The 24,199-nt window shown below is 40.1% G+C and overlaps 1 protein-coding gene across 1 annotated transcript in view; it reads left to right on the top strand.

Annotated features, from left to right (window-relative positions):
- Positions 1 to 1,718: 1,718 nt before the first annotated feature.
- The window catches only part of LOC131077222 (uncharacterized), a 123,520-nt gene continuing 101,039 nt past the window's right edge, over positions 1,719 to 24,199 (top strand). Inside the window, exon 1 of the mRNA XM_059212469.1 lies at positions 1,719 to 2,076. Within this exon, the coding sequence (XP_059068452.1) occupies positions 1,856 to 2,076 (221 nt within the window). The 5' untranslated portion in view covers positions 1,719 to 1,855. The remainder of the gene's footprint in view (positions 2,077 to 24,199) is intronic.

Below are 24,199 nucleotides of genomic sequence, written 5' to 3'. Positions count from 1 at the left end.
AGAATCTTATCCAATCGCTTAATTTACTCTCTTTAACAACCACTACTCAAATTTGTAATGAGTTTTTGGTGCTAATAGTCTCATAATTTTTATTTTCTTATTTACTTTTTAATTTTTCAATGTATGTTAAGTAATTGTCAAATTATAATTCTTTTTTGCCATATAAACTTAAAAAAAAGAGGGGAAAAAAAATCAAACATGGCTTGACCCTCCTCTTTATCCACAACTAAATTTTTTATCAGTCTCCTCTTCATTCACAATTAAAATTTCAATTCTTAAACTATAACCTCTACATCATTCTATAACAATCTTGATTTTTTTTTTTTAACATAAAATCATATATACCTCTATAAATACCAAAAAAGAAGAAGAAGAAGATGTTGTTGAATGGAATCATAGTATTATTATTATTAGATGAATAGCCCAACATCTTGAAGCTAGCATAAGAGGCAACCACATGGGAAGCCCCCTTATAACATATAGGCTATACACCCCATTAATTTATATAATAGGTAAATGATGTTTCAAACTGCAACCATTTAATGTGTCTTTCAACAACTCAATTGTTGAGTCTACACCTAGAATTTAACTATGCTATTATTCAAATAAATTTATTTTAGTTTTATAATTAATTTTTTTTATCCATAAAACTATTTTTGAGTAAGAGGAGAAGCCCAATTTCCTTGGTAAAAATAATAAACTAGTATAGATATCTTAAATACATCTAATTTATTTAACTCAAAATTATTTTATTTCATTTTAAGTTATATTTACTACATGCAAGAATATTTAAATTATATTGTTTTATACGGTGTTTATTCTAAAAATATTAAGTTTATAATTAATATTAATATTTTGACATATGAATGGTTGTCAAATCTAATAGGTAAAAGTTAACATTAAGACATTTCACTCCACCCCTTGCATTGTACAATGCCTCTAGACATTAATGATATTTATTTTATATTATTTTTTAATTAAAGATGTGATGTTTCTAGTGTGTAAAGCATTTTTTCATCCATAATAATTAAATGATGATAAAAAATAGCTTTACATATCACACTTCATGACCTATTATCACGTGAAGGATAAAAATGATACACAATTGTAAAATCAGCTCTTTATAAAATAGAATTGAAATAAAAATTAATACATTAAAATTAATAAAATCTCAAATTATAATACATTAAAAAAATATATAATTATCATGAAAGACAAGAAAACAAAATATAAATAAAATAATAATAAAATAAAAAAAATATGATTGCTATCAAATGAAATAGACCACATAATCTATGAAGCTCTAGTTTAATGCAATAACTTAATAAAAAAACCAACCATCGGACTCCAACCTCTACTTATAATTGTCCCCTATTTCTTTCTAACTCATGATTCTTACTTAAGTTATAAATTTTGATTAAGATAACCTAATTATTATAAATATAAAATATTATAATAATAACAATACTATAATTAGAGAAGGTATCAATAATCAGAGAAATGGGTACTAAAATTGATGGGCTTAAAAAAGACTAAAATAGGTAGAGGAGCCAATAGCAAATAATCAAATTATACACAGTTTTTGAAGGTTTTTAATCAATACCTTTCAATTTTAAATAATTCCCCTCTCCCCCACTGAAAAAACAAAAAAAAACAAAAGCAATTATTTCTTTAAAAAAGGTGCAATTATTTAAAAAAAAAAGAAAAGTACACCCAGTATGCTGGATAGACACTTCCCTTCCATAATACTCAAGTAACCGTTCTCTTACTGCATTTTGTTAAACCCCAGGGGTTTTATTGGAATCAAATTCAATTTACAGCAATCCAAAACTTTCTGATTTGCCAGGGGTGAAGTATGTTGGAAAGTCGAGCTTGCATAAAGGCTCATAGGGTTTTACGTCAGCACTACTCAGTAACTCATTGGTTGGGCAAAGCTGTAACTTGTGGTTTTCATGCTCAATCTTCCGCGGCTCATGGAAATGCCACAGCCTGTTATCATTCGAACTGCACAAATATCGCAATGCACCAAAGAAAATTCAATTTCAGCACTATGCTCACCGGATTTATGCAAGCGTCGTGAGTTCGTCAAACCCGTTACCAAGTGCAGTTTCTTTGTTTACTTGAATCTTTTCTGAATAATTGTAGTTTTATAACTTAAACTATTATAGATTCAAGACACATCGGTAATGTATTACACGCTTCATATTTTTGTACTGATAATTGGTTTTTCCATATTAAGAGGAAAGAGGAAATTTATATCAAAAGAGGTTAATAAAAAATGGAAATTACAGTGCACTATACATCCTCAAAGTCTTGCCATAAGCTTCTACAACCACAATATGCTCGATTTCATATACCAAACAACTATGCATTGATATTCTCCTGATGTGGTTTATATAGCCTCCTCACACTTCGGCAACAACCTTGGACACATGAAAGAAAATGAAGTGTAAGAGCATTTGCAGTACTCTTTAGGCAGCGCGCAATAGTAACCCAGATTTTGAAAAATGGAATTTAATGAACATGGGTTTTAGACATTGATTGCAGCTAATTTAGCAATAAGCACATAAATCACAAGATAGGAGTACACAGCTCAGATTTCCTTTCTCCAACCAGGGAGCACAACGAACTTTATGGCATGATTCTTCAAGTGATTAAGCTTCTATTGATGGGAGTTGTGGGATTTTGACTGCAGCTATGTGGAAACTGAACACCTGGACCCTATGCTGGCATAAGTGAGAAAAGAAATGCATACAGGTGCAAATCAAGGGATAGGATTTTTCAGGTTTCAGGGATAAGAAAGTTTTAGGGTTTTTTTTCCCAAAAGCATGCAAGCACAATTAACATTTAACTATCTTCATATAAAAGTAATTATAAATAATTAAACTTTATACATATTCAGATTAAAAGTTGAAGGTTAGTGTCATGCCCTGTCAGGATTACACTCTTCACCAACATGACCCTGGCCATTACATATTCATAGTCACTATCCTAATTTCAGAAAATTGTCTTATTCCGTAAGACTTCACAATTTTCTGCATATCCGATCAAACCCATCTCATTATTTAATAAGCAGCGAGCTTTAACCTCATTATTTATTAAGCAATGGTCTTGTTAATATTTAAAGTGGCAATCGTCATGCCCCTGATCTAAATATGAAATTGTCTTATGTCATAAATCGCGATAATCTGAATATTAAAATGCATATGGTTCACCCCTAAACAACGGTTATTGGTTAAGCATAATAATGTGTTAAGGATCGGTCATCAAGAACGTTTCATTAAGGCAAATGAATTAGTTAAAGGAAAAAGGCAGCGGTTAAGTTTCACGAAGAGATGGCACCTTTCAATGAAGTTGTTCCACCCAAATGATATGACTCCCCAGCAATAAGAAGAATATATAAGAATAGAGGATGAGATGGTAGAAGGGCCTTCGCATCACACTTGAGAATCATCAATCAGCATATTACAAATCAGAAAAACAGTCAACCATCAAAGCATTAGGAAATGATTCAAGCAGACCAGTCCATTCAGGAGATCGAATTACACAGGAAGATAGCAGCATCTGATCATTAAGAAGGATCAGATTGGGGTACTTAAATAAGAATCAAACTATAATTTGTGCAGTATAAATAACATATTTGCCAACACGATTGTGGTATACATATTTACATTTTGCTTACACATAATGAATGTTTTTAAAGTGTATGTTCATGTTTGATTGTCATATATGTAACAATGTTGCCTACACACTATGGATGATGATTAAATATGTGTATATGATAGAAGATTGCGTGATTGTCTAAAATCCATTTTGTTGGAAGGGCCTGATGTGTAAGCAAAAGGGGTTTGAGAGGGCTAAGTAAGTAGGCCGTTCTAGAGTTGACCTAACTGGCTCCTAGAACCAGAGGGCACTTACGAGAAGAGCTGAGGAACCCACTTACAACTTCTGCTCAACTCCGCAAGATGGCACTTGTCTTTAGGGAGATGAGGCATTGATGGGGAAAGCAAGTACAAGCCACTAAGCAAGCAAGAGGGTTGTGGTAGACATCCACTCTTGTGCTTAGTGTAGAAAAGGCTTCGGACGAACCCATCATGTCTCTTCCTCTAAACCCTAATATGCTTGTATAATATTATTGATGGTATATGAATATGTTGTGAATTTGTGTGATCCTAATGAATGAATATATATATAAACGCAATTTGAAAAGAAGGATAGCATATTCATCAATATCACATATGGGTTTTGTAATTATAGGAATCGGTTCCATGACATATACAAGTCTCCATTTTGCCACACACACACACACACACACACACGCCCACGCACGCACGCACGCAAATTATGATTTTAGGGCAAATTCTAGGACAAATTAGGAAGGGGACATTACAAATGGTATTAGAGCACCGTTCCTGCCAGCTTGCGACACACACACACACACAGATGTATATGCAAATAATGATTTTAGGGCAAATTCTAGGACAAATTAGGAAGGGGACATTACAAATGGTATTAGAGCACCGTTCCTGCCAGCTTGCGGGACAAACCTACATAACCGCCAACCATTGCACTTCTATATGTGTGTGCCTTTCAAACATATGCTTCATGACTTAAGTATGCTTCGTGCTTTATGTGCTACGTGTATTCATTTGTATACTCAATGCTTTATGTGCTATGTGTATTCACATATATGCTTCCTGACTTAAGTGAATTCATTTGTATGCTCCATGCTGTATGCGCTATGTGTATTCACATATATGTTTCCTGACTTAAGTGAATTCATGTGTATACTCCATGCTTTATGCTCTATGTGTATTCACATATATGCTTCTTGACTTAAGTGAATTCATGTGTATACTCCATGCTTTATGTGCTATGTGTATTAACATATATGCTTCCTGACTCAAGTGAATTCATGTGTATACTTCATGCACTGTGTGTATTCATGTGTATGCTACTTGACTGAAGTGAATTCATGTGTATACTTCATGTTTTATGTACTCACGTGTATGCTACCTGACTTAAGTGAATTAATGTGTATACTTGCTTTATGTGCGACAAGTACTCATGTGTATGCTACCTAACTTAAGTGATTTCATGTGTAGATTTCATGCCTCATGCGGTACTTGTATTCACGTGTATGCTTCATGTCTTAAGTGAATTCATGTGTATACTTCATGCGCTGCGTGTATGTGCTTAATGCCTTAAGTGTATTCATGTGTATACTTCATACGTGTATACGATTCATATATTCAAGTGTATGACTCATGCGTTACATGTATTCATATGCATTCATGTGTATGACTCATTTCTTATGTATATTCATGTATGTATTCTTGCTTTACACCTTACGTGCACTTGTGTGTACTGTGTATGATTCATGCCTTGTGTATTCATGTGCTTTGCACCGTATGTGTATTCGGGTGCATACTTCATGCTCTACACGTATTTGTACGTATTCGGGTAAATACTTCATGCTTTACATGTTTGATTCATGTCTAATGTGTTTTCAGCATGTTTACTTCATGGGTGTATCTGCCTTACTAATGTATACACTTCCATGTTTGATAAGTCTCTAAACAAGTTTATTCCATGAGTGATTTATAAGTACTTATAAATGCTTCAAGATGTATATTCTTGCGTTCAAATTGGGGTGCACATTTTAGATTATCAAGACACTTCTGTTTGCAAATAAAATTGATAAGACATTAGTGAAAATGACAGAAGGATTGTTGAACATAACAATGACATGAAAATCTATAAGTAGAGTAACAAAGTAAGAACTCAACAAGTATGATAAGTTTGCCTATAAAATGTGAAAAGAAATGTGTTAAACCGTTCACAATAAATTCTTGACAAACAATAGCAAGGCACTAATGCTATACGTCAATAACCATAAAATCATAATAATAGTACCATCCTCCTGATTAAAAGGGTTCAAATACATAGCTTGGTAAGCATATAGAGTTTGTCGTCCTATGGAGCTTCATGCATTTCCAAACTCTTGTAGCATGAGGTTCGTAATTCAGTCTGGACCTCCTCTTCATAGCTAGACGTCTTAGTCTCCAAGTTAGATTGCAATTCAGTCATGCCCGGAATATCAACATGAAGGTAGACCAAACATCTTTCAAGTTTTCTAAATGATTCAGCTTTTATGCATTTTTGAGAAACCTATCTTCTCAATTGTCATAAGATCTTTTAACTATTGACTTAAACTTAATATGAGTTATGGAGCTGGAAACCTATATACATCCTAGACTCCAAAAGGGAATAGATGGTGATTTACCACGGGCAAAGACTTAATAAAAAATGACAGAAAACAATATCATTTTATTAATTTTTTTTGTTCAAAAGAGGATCTGACTCCTCCAAACCTAATAGACTTCACCTATCTTGGTAAGGGCAAGGCTCATCTTATTGAGGTGATATCTTATGTGGAAAGCGATGAGGATAGTGAGCATGATGACAAGACACATGGTACTATTGCTTCCCTATCCAGTGGTTCTAGAGATCATCTGCTCATGTTAAAAGGGATTGTCAAAGGACGGGAAGTTGTGTGTATGGTGGACAGCAGTGCTACACATAACTTTATTGATGAGGACTTTGTAGTTAGGGAAGGACTACAAGTAGAGGACTTTCCCGGATTCAGCATCATGTTGGTGGATGGACCCAAAATCAATTGCACAATAAGAATACCAAGGTTGGGTATACAATTAGATGATTACACTTTCGAAGATAAATACTTTGTTGTTAGAATTGATGGCACCGAAATAGTTTTGGGAGTACAATGGTTGAAGTCTCTTGGAAGACACATCCAAGATTTCAACACAATGGAGCTTAAGTTTACTCATGGAGGTAAACAAATTGTGTTGAAGGCTACTGAAAATGATAACCTAAAGATTGTGGCAGTGTTGACGTGGATGGAATCGCATCGCTGCAAACTCCACACGGCCAACGCAGAATAGAATAAACTCATTGAGTATCCTACCCTCTCTTGAAATAAGGGAATCCCTAATGCTATCTTCTACGTTTTGATCAATGGGGATAACCTCAAGGTTTCTTTTGTCAGGTCTTGACTGCGGGATCTCTCAGTGGCTTGATGTGTTTATGCTGGAAACACAAGGGGACTTATGTTTGATTGGCAATTCCATGTATAAATTCCCGGGGACCTTTTACGGTTTTCCTTCAGGTGATGTTGGTTAATTTGAAGCTGATTTAGTAGGACTGCAGATTTCTAAAAAAAAGGGATAAAATTGGGAGGAAAGAAAGGAAGGATAGGGAGAGAGAACTGTAAATTCTAACTAGGACAGCAGATTCAATCAAGCAGACAGACACCTCCAGGAAACTAAATTAGGCATCATCAGTCATTCAGACACAATGTTTGCATAAACTTAGTGCAATCTTCAAAGGAGAAACCAGATTTTCATATTACCAAATACAATATTAGAACTTCTACATTCATGATATGTATATATTTGATAATCGAACTGAATCATAAAATAGCCCAGATTAACCATGCGGAAAGGAAAAAAGCCATCAGATATCCTCTAATGGTATGGACTGTGAAGGTTCTATCAGATGCTTGGTAAAAAAAACTGCTGTGCGAAATGAATAGACATAATTAAAAGCTTTCAAAATTAAGTGAAGAAGGAGACCATGCACTCACAAGGAAACTTGAAAGTAGTTTTAATCCATTGTATTAATTCCTGCAAATTCCTTCAGAGCTTTCGCAACAATCCAAGAACTTCCTCTACAATGAGGGAAAACCAGTCCCTTTAAATAGGTTTCCAAAAATAGATGAATGGCCAAGATCTAATCTAGACAAGTGGCCCAGATTCATCCTTACAAAAAGGGGGACCCACACCCATAAATGGAGGGTAAATATCAACAACCACCCCAAAGGGAGCAATAACTACCCAAAAAAGGATAATTACAACAATTGGAATAATCTAAAAAAAGGTGTACAAAAAACTTTACAATATGTTGACCAGAAGTCAACTGTCACCTTTTTGGGACAAAAGTGCACTTTTAAGACTTGGAGGGAAAAAGACATTTTTGAGAAACTACTTTCTCTATTTTGGTTTCACATTCTTTCTGTAGAAACTGGTCTTCGTCATGCAGGTATTCCCGCCATAAATCACGACCTACCGCTCGTTCCTTGCGAACATATTCCTGAAACTTGATACATAATTGGAAGAGGAGACTAAAAGGTGGCATGGGAGGGTGGCGAATTTTGTACTGCATGCCTTCGAGATACTGGTCCACGTGCCTTAAACCGTCCTTCCAACTGGAGCGATTACGCTCGAAGCACAATATGTCTGAATGGAACTGACCAACAAAACTCAAGTCTTCAATGGAATAAGAAACCTTATCTGCTCCCAACCTTTCCTCCCAATCCGGCCGGATTACACTGTCGGATAGGTCATTTATCCACCCCGAAACCATTGATCGGAGGATGGTCTTGCCTAGTTCTTGCATGTTCCCCAGAATTGCCTCACATGCGTCATTTTCTTTGTCAATAATTTCCTGGGTGTCGTTCTTCATGGTGACGGTCCAGTACCATTCCTTGAGAACACTGATGCCATGGGGATCTAGGATGTCAGGCAGTGTGGGAATCTGTGTATGTGTCCAGAAAAGAGCTCTTATGAGGGGAAGGGTAGAGGCCGCTACTTCATGCATGTGAAGGGATTCCCTCTTTACCTCCAACAGCCTGACTAGAGTGAGCTCTTGATGGAGAGCCATTTCCTTTACTTCTCTAAGGATTTGTTCTCCCTTTTTCTTGATGTCCTGCACCCATTCCTTGACGGCCTTTGCGGTATCCCGAATTCCTTCAAATTCAGTTGTGGTCCTTTGCGCCAATGCTATTGGGGGAATATGGGATTCGGAGGGGTTGTGTAATGGCCGTAGGAGCTTATCGATGTATCCCTCGGCTTGTTCAGCACGGGCCCGATACATATCCTTTTCGGCAGTGATTTCCTCGAGCTGTCTGAGTATGTTCTGCACTGAGTCCTTAAATTCCTCCTTTTCTTGCTCTTTTGTAGCTCGTCCGATGGGGACAGTCGTAATGCTATAATCTGCCAGTGTTATTTGATTTGCTGGCTTGTCCACGGGCGGGGTGGCAATATGAAGAGTGCGGTTCCTTTGCTCATCCCTGGTTATCTTAGAGTATGTTCTTGGTTTCTTCTTCCCTTTAGTTTTTGCTTGATCCATTCGTGAGAAGATGTCCTCTAGATCGATGGGTGCCTTGGTGGCGGCCCTGCGCTGAGCTCTGGCGATCAGCCACTCTTGAGGCACCGTCTGGGTTGAGGATAGGGTTAAGTTAGCACCTTGTTCTCCCATGCTCTCAACCGGCTGATCACAAATTAGCAACTGTCCCGCCATCGGAGGGGTGAAAGAAGGAGGAAGCTCCTTGTTTGCATCTGAGTTCTCCCCTATTTCACTGAACAATTGTCTGACATCCTCCTGTGACGGTTGCTCCTTGGTTCTCTCGAGCTCATGAATCTCGTCTGTTCTTTGTTCCCCTTCGACAGTCGAGTCGTCCTTGGCTGCATGGAGGAGTAGAAATTCGTGACGGCTCTGCTGGGTAGGTTCATGCACTTCGATCCCCTGGGTGGATGGGATTTCTCCTTCCTTTATTTTGTCACCCAGCTTGGTCGAATTGGGGCCTTTTTGCTCGGTGTCCGGCATATCTGGTGCAGGAGGATCATTGGCTTCGAATGTCGCTCTGGGAAGGCGGAGCAGGTATGCAATCCAATTCTATGGCGTCGTCGGACGAGCTGGGGTCCTTTGAAGATGAAGTGGCCTCTGGCCTCCTTATGGGAATCTTCTCCCTTCTTGTTCTTTTGGACGTCCGAGTCCCTCTGCAAGCCTTAGCTTTCTTTCTTTTCTCTGGTTTCTCAGCTGACGTCCTTTCGTCTTCGGAAGACTGAGAGTCGAAACTGCCCATCAGATGGTAAGTAAACTGGACCCCCTCATGGACTAGCCTCTCGATCTGGTGATGTAACCATTGATCTGTGTATCTTGTCGGGGCTGCCATAACTGCTTCGAAATCCGTGATTGGGTCTTGAGACCAATCAACGCCTGGCAAGAGGTGCCTTACTGCCTCGAATTCTCGGACTTGGAGGCAGTTCCCCGAGTCCATGAGCTGATCCGGCACCTGACGGTACTCAAAGAGTCGCATTTGCTGCACACTCAATCTAGAATATTCCCATCGCCTGACTTCGTAGTCATCGGAGCAATTTTTCCAATAATCTTCAATTGACTCCTTTGCTCTGTAGCGCCTACCGTAGGCTCTCTTCGCCAAATTGTCATGATCAAAACATTTCCTTGGGAAATGTTCCTGTAGGCCATAAGAGGCTAGCTCTGCAAGGGACTCCTCTGCTAGGGTGGGGGTTCTCAATTGGACATCATGGCTGCCTATGATCATAGGAAATGCGAATCCAGCCTGCTTGCTCTCTTGTAGTAATATGCCGGCAGGGCGTGATTGCCTTGCCACCTCCATGAGGACTACTTTATCGGTTGGGTACCGCGGAAGTCGAAGGGGGGCACCATCGAAGCCAGCTATTCGGATGTAGGAGAACCTTGGGAACTGAATGAACCAGGCCCCATACCTCTGCACTAAAGTGGTAGCTTGCTCTGAGAGCCTTATGTGTAACCCTCCTTGCATTAGCCTGACTAGGCGCATTGTGAAGGCGTCGTTGACGCGTTCGTACTGACCAACCGCGTAAGCCGGGCTGTTCTTTTCCCTTTGAGCTATATCCTGGTAATGCAGCTGCGGGTAGCAATCATAAACCTTCACCTGACCAGGCCCATTCCCGATCGCACCTTTAATTATTAACCCTGGCAGTGGCTGGTTCTTTGCGAACATATAGACCAAATAGGAGGTCATGGTGAAATACTTCTTTGTCTCGAGCTCAATCAGCTGAGCGTGGATGTTATCACTTATGATCTGGGCCCAGTCAAACTTAGACTTTCCGGCAAAGACCTGCTCTATAAAATAGAACATCCACTCTTCAAAGTAGCTGGACTTAGGAAGTCCCATGACTCGGCTGAGTAAGGTGACCATGTCCCCATGTTCATTATGAAAGTCACTCCTGGGGGTCTTTTTCACAATCCTGGTGTTCGGAGGCCTTTTCTCCTTGAACCATTCTTCGTTAATCAATGCCCTGCATCGGGCCGGGTTCATATCATATGCCCCTTGTGCCTCGTTCATTGTTGTAGCTATGGGATTATTTGGAAAGGGGATATCAAATGCATCACCGATAGCCTCAAGGGAGAAGTCGGCGATAGTCATATCTTCCAGGAGCACTAATCTGGACTTTGGTTCGTAATGCCGAGCAGCCTCCACTACTAATTCATAGTTCTGGATTGCTGGAGGAAAACCTGCTGCTTGGGCGATGCCACTTTCCACCATTTGCCTAGGCCTGCCATATGCGTTGGGTGAGAAGACCCGATTCCTGAAGTCTTGAATATCAATGTGGCCAAGGTCGGTGTCACCAATGTTGTCCCAGACGCTCTGGACCTTCGACTCTCTTAATCCTCCCCTCTGATATTGATACTTCATTCTTTCAACTTTCCGCGGGATGTCGGATTTGGATGCTCGTGAAGTTTCGGCTGCAGCGGGTGTTTTTGATGATTCTGCCGCCGATTTAGGCATTTATCCTGCACAGCCAGACACGGATTACAAGGTGATACAAGAATGATAATGCGGGTTAGATAATAACAAAAGTGTTTCAGCAGACCGGGATTAGTTTAAATATCATTTTGGCTAACAACTTGATTAACTTTAACAGCATCATATTCCTGAAGATTTATGACTACGCATTATCACTTTCGGATTTTTGGATTAATTTTCAACAGAGGCAAAACATGAGAAGTTTGAATTTGAAAAGAGATGCAGTTTCTGGCTAAACCTCGGGAGTGAATCCTAAATTTCGGATGTTCGAATAACGTTTTATAAAAAGGAGATGCAGACTCCAAGCATTTCAAATTTCGCGCATTTGCCTATTTGATTTACACATTTTAAATGACCATACGCGTTAAAGCGTACTTACCTGATGGGAGCGAATGACGAGAGATTGCCCGACCTCGTCGCGCGAAGCGAACGGACGATCCTGCAAAGTTTGAATCCCAACGGTTATCCTTTCTATTTAAATTTTCGCGGCTTGGCAGATGAAAGAGGATTTATCAATTTCACACGGTTCTATCCTTGGCAATCTGAATTTTAAATGGTTGACGGGAGGGTAATGCGGCGCCTTACCTCCTTGTTTTTCGGATTTGAGAGCTCTTTCAAATTTTGAATTGCATTCTTTCTAACTTTGGATTTGACAAATTTGGAGGCTTTGGATTTAACCTGGCTTCACTCGGTCTGCACGAAATTCGGAGTTTGGACGCTATTTGCAACCATGGAGATCTCAACCTGCTGGCGAATTTCGGAAGCTTCTGGGGTTTAGGTGGGGTGGAGACACTTTCGAAGCTGGGAACGTCTTGGAGATCCAACCTGCTCGTTCAAGCCTTGGTGAATTTTGACGACTCGGAGGACTCGCTGTTTATGCTGAATGTCCGCCCAAACTTCGGGGCTTTTGTTTCTAAAAAAAAACTTTTGCACTTCCCCTTCGCGGCTTCGGACCTGGGTTTAACTTTGGCTTCGCGATACGACCTTCGGCTCCGTGGTTTAAAACTTCGGCTTCGCGTTGAAAGCTTTGGCTCTCCGTTAAAGGGTGTGGTTTGCGCTAAAACTGGCTTCGCGTTAAAAGCTTTGGCTCTTCGTTAAAGGGTGTGGTTTGCGCTAAAACTGGCTTCGCAACCTCGGACCTAAGGTTGGAAATGAGCTCCGCGCTTTACGAACTTCGGACCTCAAGCCCGAAAATGAGCTCCGCGACATAACCTCAGGGGTCCGAAAATGGGCTCTTCGTTAAAGGGTCCGAAACTCGGACTTCATCAACGTGCTTTACTTTCGCCTCCGCGTTTTTTTTTTTTCGTTTTTAAAACTTCGGACCTAAAGTCCGAAAAATGAGCGCCTTATGTTTTAAGCTTTGCTTTTGTTAGAACTTCGGACCTGGGGTCCGAAAGTGAGTGCCTTAAGTTTTAAACTTCGCTGTGTTAAAACTTCGCTCTTGCCTCCGCGTTTTTTTTTTGTTTTTAAAACTTCGGACCTAAAGTTGGAAATGTGAGCGCCTTATGTTTTAAACTTTGCTTTTGTTAGAACTTCGGACCTGGGGTCCGAAAGTGAGCGCCTTAAGTTTTAAACTTCGTTGTGTTAAAACTTCGCTCTCGCCTCCGCGTTTTTTTTGTTTTTAAAACTTCGGACCTAAAGTCCAAAAAATGAGCGCCTTATGTTTTAAACTTTGCTTTTGGGGGGCCGAAAAATAAAGGTTTGCCTTTGAACTTCGGACCTGGGGTCCGTTCTTCAACGTTTCGCGACATAAACTTTAAACTCAGGGGTCCGAGAATGTTTTACCCAACTTTCGGACTTTCGGACCGAATGCACCCTTTTTAGAACATTCCGCCTTCATTAAAAACTTCGGACCTGGGGTCCGAAAATCGTTCTCCTATATTGGTGATCTTGGGGGGGGGAATCTGCTCCTTAGAGAATTTTGGAAACTTGCACAGGATGTCGGACCTCCCACCAACTTCGCCAGACTCCACAAATTTGGACTTGGGAGGCATCAAAATACCCAGGCACTCGGCCAAGCAATTTGATCCTTTAGGAGGTGAAAATCATCTCTTGCCCAAACCTCGCAAGGGTCGGGTAGCGAACTTTATGCAATTGGCCTTATAGCTCTGGGTTGGCGGGGTCCGTTAGTTCTTACCATCTACGCCTATCCAAGGCAATCTTTTTTAAAATTTTGGAATAAAGCTTTCGGCATTCATGCCCGAAAGCCGGATCAGTCAGGAGGACTCACTGGTTCATTACTCCAACGTCGATCAGCTTACGGACTGGTCACGAACTCGCTCGAAGAGACACGAGAAACTCTGCTTGGATCCTCGGGACAACGATCGAAAACTCAAAACAGGAAAGGGGGACCTTGTCGGCGACAGGGAGCGTGTGCAACGCACAACAGGCAGCCAAGTGTATGCAAACTTAACTTGACGATGAGAGACATGTGTTACCTAATCCAGAGTTTCCAGTTAAGATAGTTGGTCATACTCAGGATGGTGATAATGACTTGGCTGATGACTCTCTTAGTGGGCCAGCCACTCAAGAGTTGTTTGTGTTGAGCAGTAATGGCATACATTCTTCGTTTTTGAGTTTGTCATCTATTTCTCTTGATATGGCAACGATATCTTTGTTGCTTGGTGTCTTCATATTCTTTGATTTCTTATGGACTAGTGGCTGTCCTAGTTGGAATCATATAGCATTTCCTGATTTTACAATGACTATATCAGCGATTCAGGATTTTAGGAATGTTGAGGAATTTCCTGGTTTTCATGTCAAGATGGCTGGTGGTTTCATGTTAAGATGCAACAAGAAAATTCCACACTGAAGTATTAAGTTTGATGGCTATACCATCAATGATGAGCTCTATGTCATTGAGATTCATGGGTATGACATTATATTAGGAGTTCAGTGGTTGCATACTCTTGGATGATATATTCAGGATTTCCAACGTAGGGAGATGGAGTTCATGGTGGACAACTAGAAGGTAATACTCAAGGCAGTTGAGGAGGAAGAACCAGAAGCAACGGTTGCCAGCATGACAACATCAAGTAGTGACGGTAAGGTGTTTGAGAGATCATCTCTCTATGTTGATTCACCAAGTGCTGCAACAAGCTTGTGGGTATATGGTAGCTCCGAGGTTTGGGAACTAATGCTCAGCATGAAAGAAGTGTTCCAGTTCGGCTCGTATGGGATCCAAGTGGTGTCATTGCTTGCAGACAAGCAATATTTGAGTGGGGAGTACTGAATGTCCCTTTCCGTGAGTTATGTGAATAATTAAATTTAAGAGCAAAAAGCTAAAGTCATGTTATTGGCTCTTAATTATTCACTTTAATTCATAAGGGACCATTTTAAGTGAAAATTAATTAAATGAGCAAAAAGCTTAAGTGTAATTATTGGCACTTAATTTCATTAAAAGGGGCCAATTCAAGTGAAGACTTTATTTGTCCTAGACAAACTTCACATGGTGGGCATTAATGTCAATAAGATGCCAATATTAATATTAAATGCCTAAGTTGAATTACATGAAGTTCGATGGCTTTTTTGGGAGAGCTGGATTTATATTGGAATCAAAGGATTAGATGAAGGAGGCAATAGTTTTTTTTTGGTGAAAGGTTTTACAAGAGGTCGATGAGTCTACTTCAATCATTCACGCATTGATGTTCTTAGATTGATTTTTGGTTCTAAGAAATCGCAGCCTTCAGAAGTTCCCCAAGACAAAACCCCTGGTGGATTGGTTGGTTTGGACGTCACCCTAGGCCAATGCATCCACATTAGATATGTTGTTTGTAACTAGGTCAATATGGGTTCGGATTGCCTTAAGGCAACATCCGAACCCATTTAGGACTGGGCCCTATCCTAAAGGGTAACGTGCCCCCAAGATTGAGCCCAACCTATACTTGCACGCCACCCTAAATACTCCATGCCACAATAAATATATTGGCGCCAAAAAGGAGGAGGCCGACTTGAATTAATGAAGCCTAAAGACACATATAAATAAAGACATCTTGCAAATACAGTTCACTCATTCAAGCATTCAGCGAATCAGCTCTGCATGTAAAAGGTGCGAATTTACACAAGGAGGGTGCAAACTTGTCTAGGCTTGTGCGAACTTGTCCAAGAGGACATAGACCGTTTTGGTGCAGACTTGAAGAGCTTAGAAGTGCAGATCTGTCATACAAAAGGGATCAGATCTGAAAAGGAAGCTAAGTATTGTATTTGTGATATTAAGGGAGAATATATAATCTGACCTGTGGGTCTTTAATGCTGGGTTTTTCCTCCTTAGATGTTTTCCCAGGGTATTTGTGTTTTTCTCTTGTTTACTTCCTTCATTTCTGAGTTTAGTGAATTATGGTTTACTAAAATGTTACAAATCTGATTAACAAACTAGGGCATAATTAAAAGACATAAATCTGATTACTGATCTAGGGCACAAAAATTACAGTTATCACCTCAATAAGATGAGCCTTGCCCTTACCAAGACATCTATGTTTTGGTTCCCAAGGTTCTTTGCAAGAAAAGGAAAGGTTCTTTCTTCTTAACTCATTTTTTGACTCTTTTTCTACCTTAGGAGTTGTGTCCTTGGGCTGAATAGGAGTTTTTGCATATGATTCATCATCAGATTTCTTACTCGTGAAGTTCTTCTTGTGTGGTTGAAAAGAAGGTGAGGTCTCAAGATCAAGAGCTAACCCGATGGCATCATGGAAGGTATTAGGCTTATACGCCTTGACCAACCCCCTTAGATTGTCACTCAACCCTTCAACCCTTCATGAACCAGCGAAGGGTTTTTCCCTTCGCTGGTTCATGAATTGATTCAAGTTGATCAGCCCTCTTACATTAGGGGGGAGCACTCTATATTCATCATATGCCACCATGACATCATCAGTAACGTGAGTCTTAGCTTCCTCCAATGCAAGAACTTCTTCTTCCTCAGCTTGCCTTGGCAAAAACACAGGACGAAGTGGCCAATCAGACCTTGTGCTCGCTGTCCTAACAATGTTAGATGCTGTTCTATCCTGATTTTCATGCCCAGCTTCGCTTCTTTCATCATCCTGGTTCTGTGCCTGTGGCTGAATTCTCAGATTGCCAATGGCATTAACAAGCTGTTGTTGTGACCGCATGAAAGATTGCATCATTTGTTGCTGCTTTTGTGCCATTTGAGCCATAATATCCTGAAGACTTGATTGCCCATTACCAGCCCCTTCTCTTTGCTTTGCCATGTTGCCGGGTTCAAACAAGGGTTCCTGTTCTACTGAAGCTTCTGATTGTTGTCCAGATCTACTCTTGGTGAAATATCTGTGTGGTCCTACCTCACTAGGGCGCATAGAATTAATTACAGGTAATCTCAAACCCTTATGCAACTGTAAATACTTGCATGCATGGGAAACCCCCACAGGGTGGCAGGGTCACTATGCTCTGATACCACTGAAATGGCCTTGCCTCTGATTTTTATTGAAGTTTATTTTTCTATTTCGTTTGTGTACTTGAGATTTGTTTTATAACATGTGCATTTTATGCATGCAAGGAATGGGATTTGCAAGGAAAGAATTAAACACAATATCCCTCAATGAAACTGAAAATCTTTTATTGCTATTGCTGGTTTAGAAGAATTTGACACTTATTTCAATATATATGCTGCTGGAATTGATTAAAAAGATTCAGTTTTCACATGAAACACATACCAAATTATTATAGCCAGATCACACCCAATGATGCTGGCCGCAGCTCATAGCATGGATGTCCTTTGCTGCTCTGGTAATATTCGCCTAATTGCTCAAAAGAGAGACCTGCGACTTGTTTTCGATTCACACCAACTGCTGTATGTGGCGACTTTTACAGCTGTATATGCAATCTGCTCATCAAACCCCACCATAAATTCTATTTCTTGCAGATTTCTCTGTCAAAAACCCAGCTGATGCTGCAATTTGTCCAAACTGGGAATGAATTCACCAATGCATTGGCCTAGGGTGATGTCCAAACCAACCAATCCACCAGGGGTTTCATCTTGGAGAACTTCTGAAGGATGCGATTTCTCAAAACCAAAAATCAATCTAAAAACATCAATGCGTGAATGATTGAAGAAGACTCATCGACCTCTTATAAAGCCTTTCATCAAAAAAAAAGTATTGCCTCCATCTAATCCTTTGATTCCAATATAAATTCAGCTCTCCCAAAAAAGCCATTGAACTTCACGTAATTCAACTTAGGCATTAAATATTAATATTGGTATCTTATTGACTTTAATGCCCACCATGTGAAGTTCGCCTAGGACAAATAAAGTCTTTACTAGAATTGGCCCCTTTTAATGAAATTAAGTGAATAATTAAGTGCCAATAATTACACTAAAGCTTTTTGCTCATTTATTTAATTTTCACTTAAAATGGTCCCTTATGAATTAAAGTGAATAATTAAGAGCCAATAATGATGACTTTAGCTTTTTGCTCTTAAATTTAATTATTCACATAACTCACGGAAAGGGACATTACAGGACAGGTCTTCAAGAACGTTTCATTAAGGCATATGAATTAGTAAAAGGAAAAAGGCAGCGGTTAAGTTTTAGGAAGAGATGCCACCTTTCAATGAAGTTTTCCTACCCAAATGACATGACTCCCCAGCAATAAGAAGATATAAGAATAGAGAACAAGATGGTAAAAGGGCCTTCACATTACACTTGGGAATCATCAATCAGCAAATAACACATCAGAAACTCAATCAACCATCAAAGCATTAGGAAATTAGTCAAGCAGACCAGTCCATTTAGGAGACCAAATTACACAGGAAGATAGCAGCGTCGGATCATTAAAAAGGATCAAATTGGGGTACTTAAATAAGAATCAAACCATAATTTGTGCAGTATCAATAACATATCTGCCAACTCGATTGTGATATACATATTTACATTTTGCTTACACATAATGAATGTTTTTTAAGTGTATGTTCATATTTGATTGTCATATATATATATATATCAATGCTGCCTATACACTATGGATGATGATTAAATATGTGCATATGATAGAAGATATGTGTGATTGTCTAAAATCCATTTTGTTGGAAGGGTCCGAGGTGTAAGCAAAAGGGGTTTGAGAGGGCTAAGTAAGTAGGCTGTCCTAGAGTTGACCATATTGTCTCCTAGGACTAGAGGGCACCTTTGAGAAGAGTTGAGGAACCCACTTATGACCTCTGCCCAACTCCGCAAGATGGCACCTGTCTTTAGGGAGATGTGGCATTGATGGGGAAAACAGGTACAAGTCGCTAAGCAAGCAACAGGGCTGTGGCAGATATCCACTCTTGGGCTTAGTGTAGAAATGGCTTCGGGCGGACCCATCATGTCTCTTCCTATAAACTCTAATACGCTTTTATAATATTATTGATGGTATATAATTATGGTGTGATTTTGTCTAACCCTGATGATTGTATATTATATATATATATATATGTTGCTTATGTTATGATTGCAGGATACAAATCTAGGATTACATTATTAAAAGTTATTAATTTGGTAAGAAGTAATAACAATAACCCTAATTTGTTGCAAATTGTGATTTTAGGGCAAAATCTAGGACAAATTAGGAAGGGGACATTACAAATGGTATTAGAGCACTGTTCCTACCAGCTTGCTGGACAAACCTACATAACCACCATATAATCAGGGTTAAGTGGATTAAAATCAAATAGGCCAACCGTTGCACTTCTATATGTGTGTGCCTTTCAAACATATGCTTCATGACTTAAGTATGCTATGCTTCATGCTTTATGTGCTATGTGTATTCATGTGTGTACCTCATGCTTTATGTGCTATGTGTATTCACATATATGCTTCTTGACTTAAGTGAATTCATTTGTATGCTCCATGCTTTATGCGCTATGTGTTTTCACATATATGCTTGCTAACTTAAGTGAATTCATGTGTATACTATGTGCTATGTGTATTCAAATATATGCTTCTTGACTTAAGTGAATTCATTTGTATACTTCATGCGTTATATGTATTCACGTGTATACTTCCTAACTTAAGTGAATTCATGTGTATACTTCATGCATTATGTGTATTCACATGTATGCTACTTAAGTGAATTCATGTGTATACTTCACGCTTTATGTACTTGCGTGTATGCTACCTGACTTAATTGAATTCATGTGTATACTTCATGCTTTATGTGCTACGAGTACTCGCATGTATGCTACCTAGCTTAAGTGAATACATGTGTAGACTTCATGCCTTATGCGCTGTGTATATTCACATGTATGCTTCATGTCTTAAGTGAATTCATGTGCATACTTCATGCGCTCTATGTAAGTGCTTCATGCCTTAAGTGTATTCATGTGTATACTTCATGACTCATGCCTTACGTGTCTTCATATGTATTCTCGTGTATGACTAATGTCTTACGGATATTTATGTGTGTATTCTTGCTTTACACCTTACATGCACTTGTGTGTACGATTCATGCCTTATGTGTATTCATGTGCTTTGCGCCATATGTGTATTTCGGTCCATACTTCACCCTCTACATGTATTTAGGTGAATACTTATGCTATACATGTTTGATTTTGTAATATAAAAAATCGCACCTAGCACAATTCAACGCGACAAATGGCACCTTCCTCCATGTCATCGGAGGTCGTGTACCACCATCTTTGTCCTTTTGTCCATCAGGATCGCTTTGTCAGCTTCAAACTAGAATTTTACCAACTCTGTCGACTTGTCACCTTTGGGACTATAGCGTGGCGCAAATACGTCTGCGTGGCGCGCTAGTGTCTCATGAATTTGACAGTTTGCAGGTGGCCGCTTGAGCATTATGCCTGTGCTTGGAAGGAATTGTAATGCCCCTACATGCGCCCATTGACATTGGTTTGCCTTCCAAGGCCTGTATCTCTCCCGTTTGAAGGCATCTTTGGGATCTTTTGGCATTTTGAGATCACTTCTTGTAGGTTGGAGCTTTTGGCAATCTCTTTAGACAATGTTCATAGCTTTTCTCATAAAGACCTCCATAGTTGCAGCTCTCCGGATAGTTCACGACACCATTTTCATAGCATTTCGGAAAGGGGAGTTTACTCGTTGTCTTTTTCATTCATTGTACGCATTATCACTCTTCTACCTTGCATTGTTTTTCCATCATCTTCATCATTTTATTTTCCCGTGGCTTTATCTGGGTTGTTTGTGGCGGTGGAAACACCGAAATGGGGGTCTGACTTGGGTAGGCTCCAAAACACAACCCCCAACATTTTCTCTCTTGTTTGTGTGTAGGCAAATAATCGTAGAAGAATAATCACTTTGCGGGAGGCTCCAAATCGTGGATCGATTGTGAGTTTCTCTCACCTTCTCTCCTTTTATTTTGTCATAGTCATTTCATATTCTGTATTCATTAGCTTAGCTTTATCGTTTTCTGTGTTTTTATCGCATTATAATCGTGTCTAGTACTTTCCGTGTGATCTCTCTAACTTGTTCGTACAGGACGATAGCGCGTTGCACTGGTGTCTTAGACGTACGCGCTCATCCTCTACATAGAGGCTTGGCAGAGTCGTCTGAAAGTCTTGTATTGCGGTTAGTTTATTCAGTTTGTTATGTTCATCCCTTCGCTCACCCTTAGCGCCAGTTCGAGTGAGGTATTAGAGGGTTGATTTGTTCTCAAGGATTCATCATCCTTGAGGTAGCAAATTTCCTCCGTTACATTTTTGGTGAACTCGATGTGAATGAGTTTTACTTTTGCATCATTTAGTTCATTGCATACAATCTCATTTAATTTTTTTTTTTTTAAAAAGAGGCAAAACAAAACATAGCATAGCTCGCATCTCTAATTTTTGCATCTGAAACATCTTGTGTACTTGTAGTGTAGCCTCAACGTCGGAAGACTTGTCTATGACCTTTACGACCTAGATTGCCACAGGAGCTGTAGTCAGGAGGTCATCTAGACAGAGTTTTTCTCCCGACCGTTATAGTCCTCCTCTACTCGACACGATGTTTAATGTTCAGCTTCCTGACCCAAATGATTTCTTGACTTCTCATCCCCTCAAGTCCATTTTGACAGGGGGTCCTTCTCTACCTGATTCGCAATCCAACTCTTAGAACAATTCTCCGAGATTCTACTCCATCTTCCCCTCCTATTGTTGATCAAGAGAATGTCCTCCCCTAGGTTGGAAATGTTGTAAGCACTTTGAGAGATATGTTGATCTCGGATAGACGGGGCTTGGAGATGTTGAGGGCATTCTCTATGATTGTTAGGAGTCATGTGCCTTTCACTAGTGTCTCACCTCAGGATGGCTAGTCCAATACTTGTGGTCCTCAGCTTGGTGTTGGCAAGCCTGGCTTGGCGGTACACATGGTTGATCCTGGACCCACCATCTCTAGTATCATTGCCTCATCTACTCCCTTGGGTTATACAGACATTTCTAGTAGCTCAACCTCTGCCTCTGCTACGGCTCAAGTCTTTATGGTTAGGGCTAGCACTACCTTTGGTGGTGGTGGTGGTTCTCTTGGAGGTGCTGGTGGCACATCTGGCCCACCTCCGCCTCCTCCACCTGCAAACCCTGTTTTGAATACCATCTTACAAAACATGGGATAGTTGTAGTTACAACTCACAAACCTGGCCTCCACTTCTGGTCAATCGTCTATGCCTGCATATTATAGAAAGAGTCCCCTTGATATTACTATCTTGAACACTATCCTTCCTACTGCAGCTGAATCATTGAAGTTCGATAGGTTCAATGGCGATGGGGACCCTAATGTGCACATTGATTGCTTCATGACAATGTGTAGTGACTATCACAACTTGGATATTGTGTTGCTCAAGCTATTCTCACGATCCCTTAAGGGAACTGTGTTAGAATGGTACCTTCTTACCAAATCATTCTATTCGTACCTTTGATTAGCCCATGGATCTGTTTCTTAGATGGTTTTGGGCTAACATTGGTAGCAGGGTCACTATCGCCGACCTTGTTCATTGTAAGCAGAAGCCCAACGAAAAGATCACAAATTTTATCTCAAGGTATCAATCGATCTCTACTAGAATCCCCTTTGCCCTTCCAGATAGCGATCTGCAGAGGATGTTCATTGGCAATCTGCAACTGACATTGAGGGAGAAACTCTCTCTTAATTGTTACCAGAACTTTGCTAATATGTGCTCCGCACTTACAGACTACCAACACACCATGACTCAGTTCAAAGATTCTAATTCAAACTCTCGTGGTGGGTTTTTCGCAGGAACATCCACAGAAGGGTCTAGAAAGAACAAGGCTATCTCTAATGTTGTGGTTGTTTCGCAAGGATCACAACATAATAGAGCCTTCACCAAATTGAATGATTTTTAGTTGAGCATTATGCAATGATTATTAAAAGATAATCTGATTACCCTTCTCGAGGTTTGATCGTTTCCCTATAACAGACCCTATCCACGCTGGTATGATGGGTCAAAATTTTGCCATTACCATCGTGTGCCTGGTCATTATACTGAGTGATGTTATTGTCTTCAAAATATTGTCCAAGACCACATCGACAGTGGGGCGATTAAAGTGGATGCGTGGAAACATAAGTCGAACAAATCTATTGATCAAACTAACAAGGATTTGCAGATCTATACTGATCCGTTTCCCTTGCATTCGACGAATTTAATTTTTGCATTAGATCCTTCTTCGGATGATGGTCCATTTGTGAACATGGTCACCATCACTCCTATTTGTTCGCCTCCTAGCTAGAAGAAGGTGTCCGACGTGTCTTTCACCCCTCTGGATGCCCCATATTGTGGAGAGCTTGCTCCTTTGTACATCCTTGCTAAGATGAATGGTCAAACTGTCACAGGTGTGATGGTTGACCCATCTTGCAGAGTTGATATTATCACAGAGGAGATTCTATTTGTGAACGGTTGGCATAGACCCGCATATGATGAATGTCAGGCAACCCTAAGAACACATGATGTTTTTTCTATCTCTCCTTTGGGTAGCATCGCTTTGACTGTCCTTATGGGACCCAAGGCGGTATCTTCTACATTTGTGATCATTCCTGAATTGGACCTATTTTGAGCTAAACTAGGTATTCCCTAGTTGATTGCTATGGAGGTGGTTCCTTCAGTAATTCATAAATGTCTTAAGTTTCCTCATGAGGGTTCGGTGCATTCATCTAGGATATTGGATATTGACCCTTGGTAGCCTGTGGGGATTTTTCGTTGGATCATTTTTGGCCTGCTTTGGTGGGGCCCATGCTTCCCCGTGGTGATTTGATGTATCTTGCGTATTATCAATATAAGACGAGGGAGTTGGCCCATAAATCTGTTCAACCTAGTATTTCATTGCCTCTTCCTGCATCAACCTCTGCTTCATCTATTCCCGTGTTGGAGCGGGTAGTGCCCCATGTCCCCTCATCATTGGGGGCCGAGGCTACGCATGTTCCTCCAAATAGATCATCCCGTCCGCCCAGGATTGCATAGCCTCCAGTGGTGTCTTCTGTTCTTGCGACTGCGCCCAGTGCAGACAAGGGAAAGGCACCCGCGTTGTCAAAGTGTGCGACCCGCCCTCCCTTCGAGCTCCCGATCATGGCTGATATCC

This window comes from Cryptomeria japonica, chromosome 10 (genome assembly GCF_030272615.1).
Source record: "Cryptomeria japonica chromosome 10, Sugi_1.0, whole genome shotgun sequence".
NCBI lineage: Eukaryota > Viridiplantae > Streptophyta > Pinopsida > Cupressales > Cupressaceae > Cryptomeria > Cryptomeria japonica.
The sequence above is the reverse complement of the archived record's forward strand: the minus strand, read 5'-3'. Positions and strand labels throughout refer to the sequence as shown.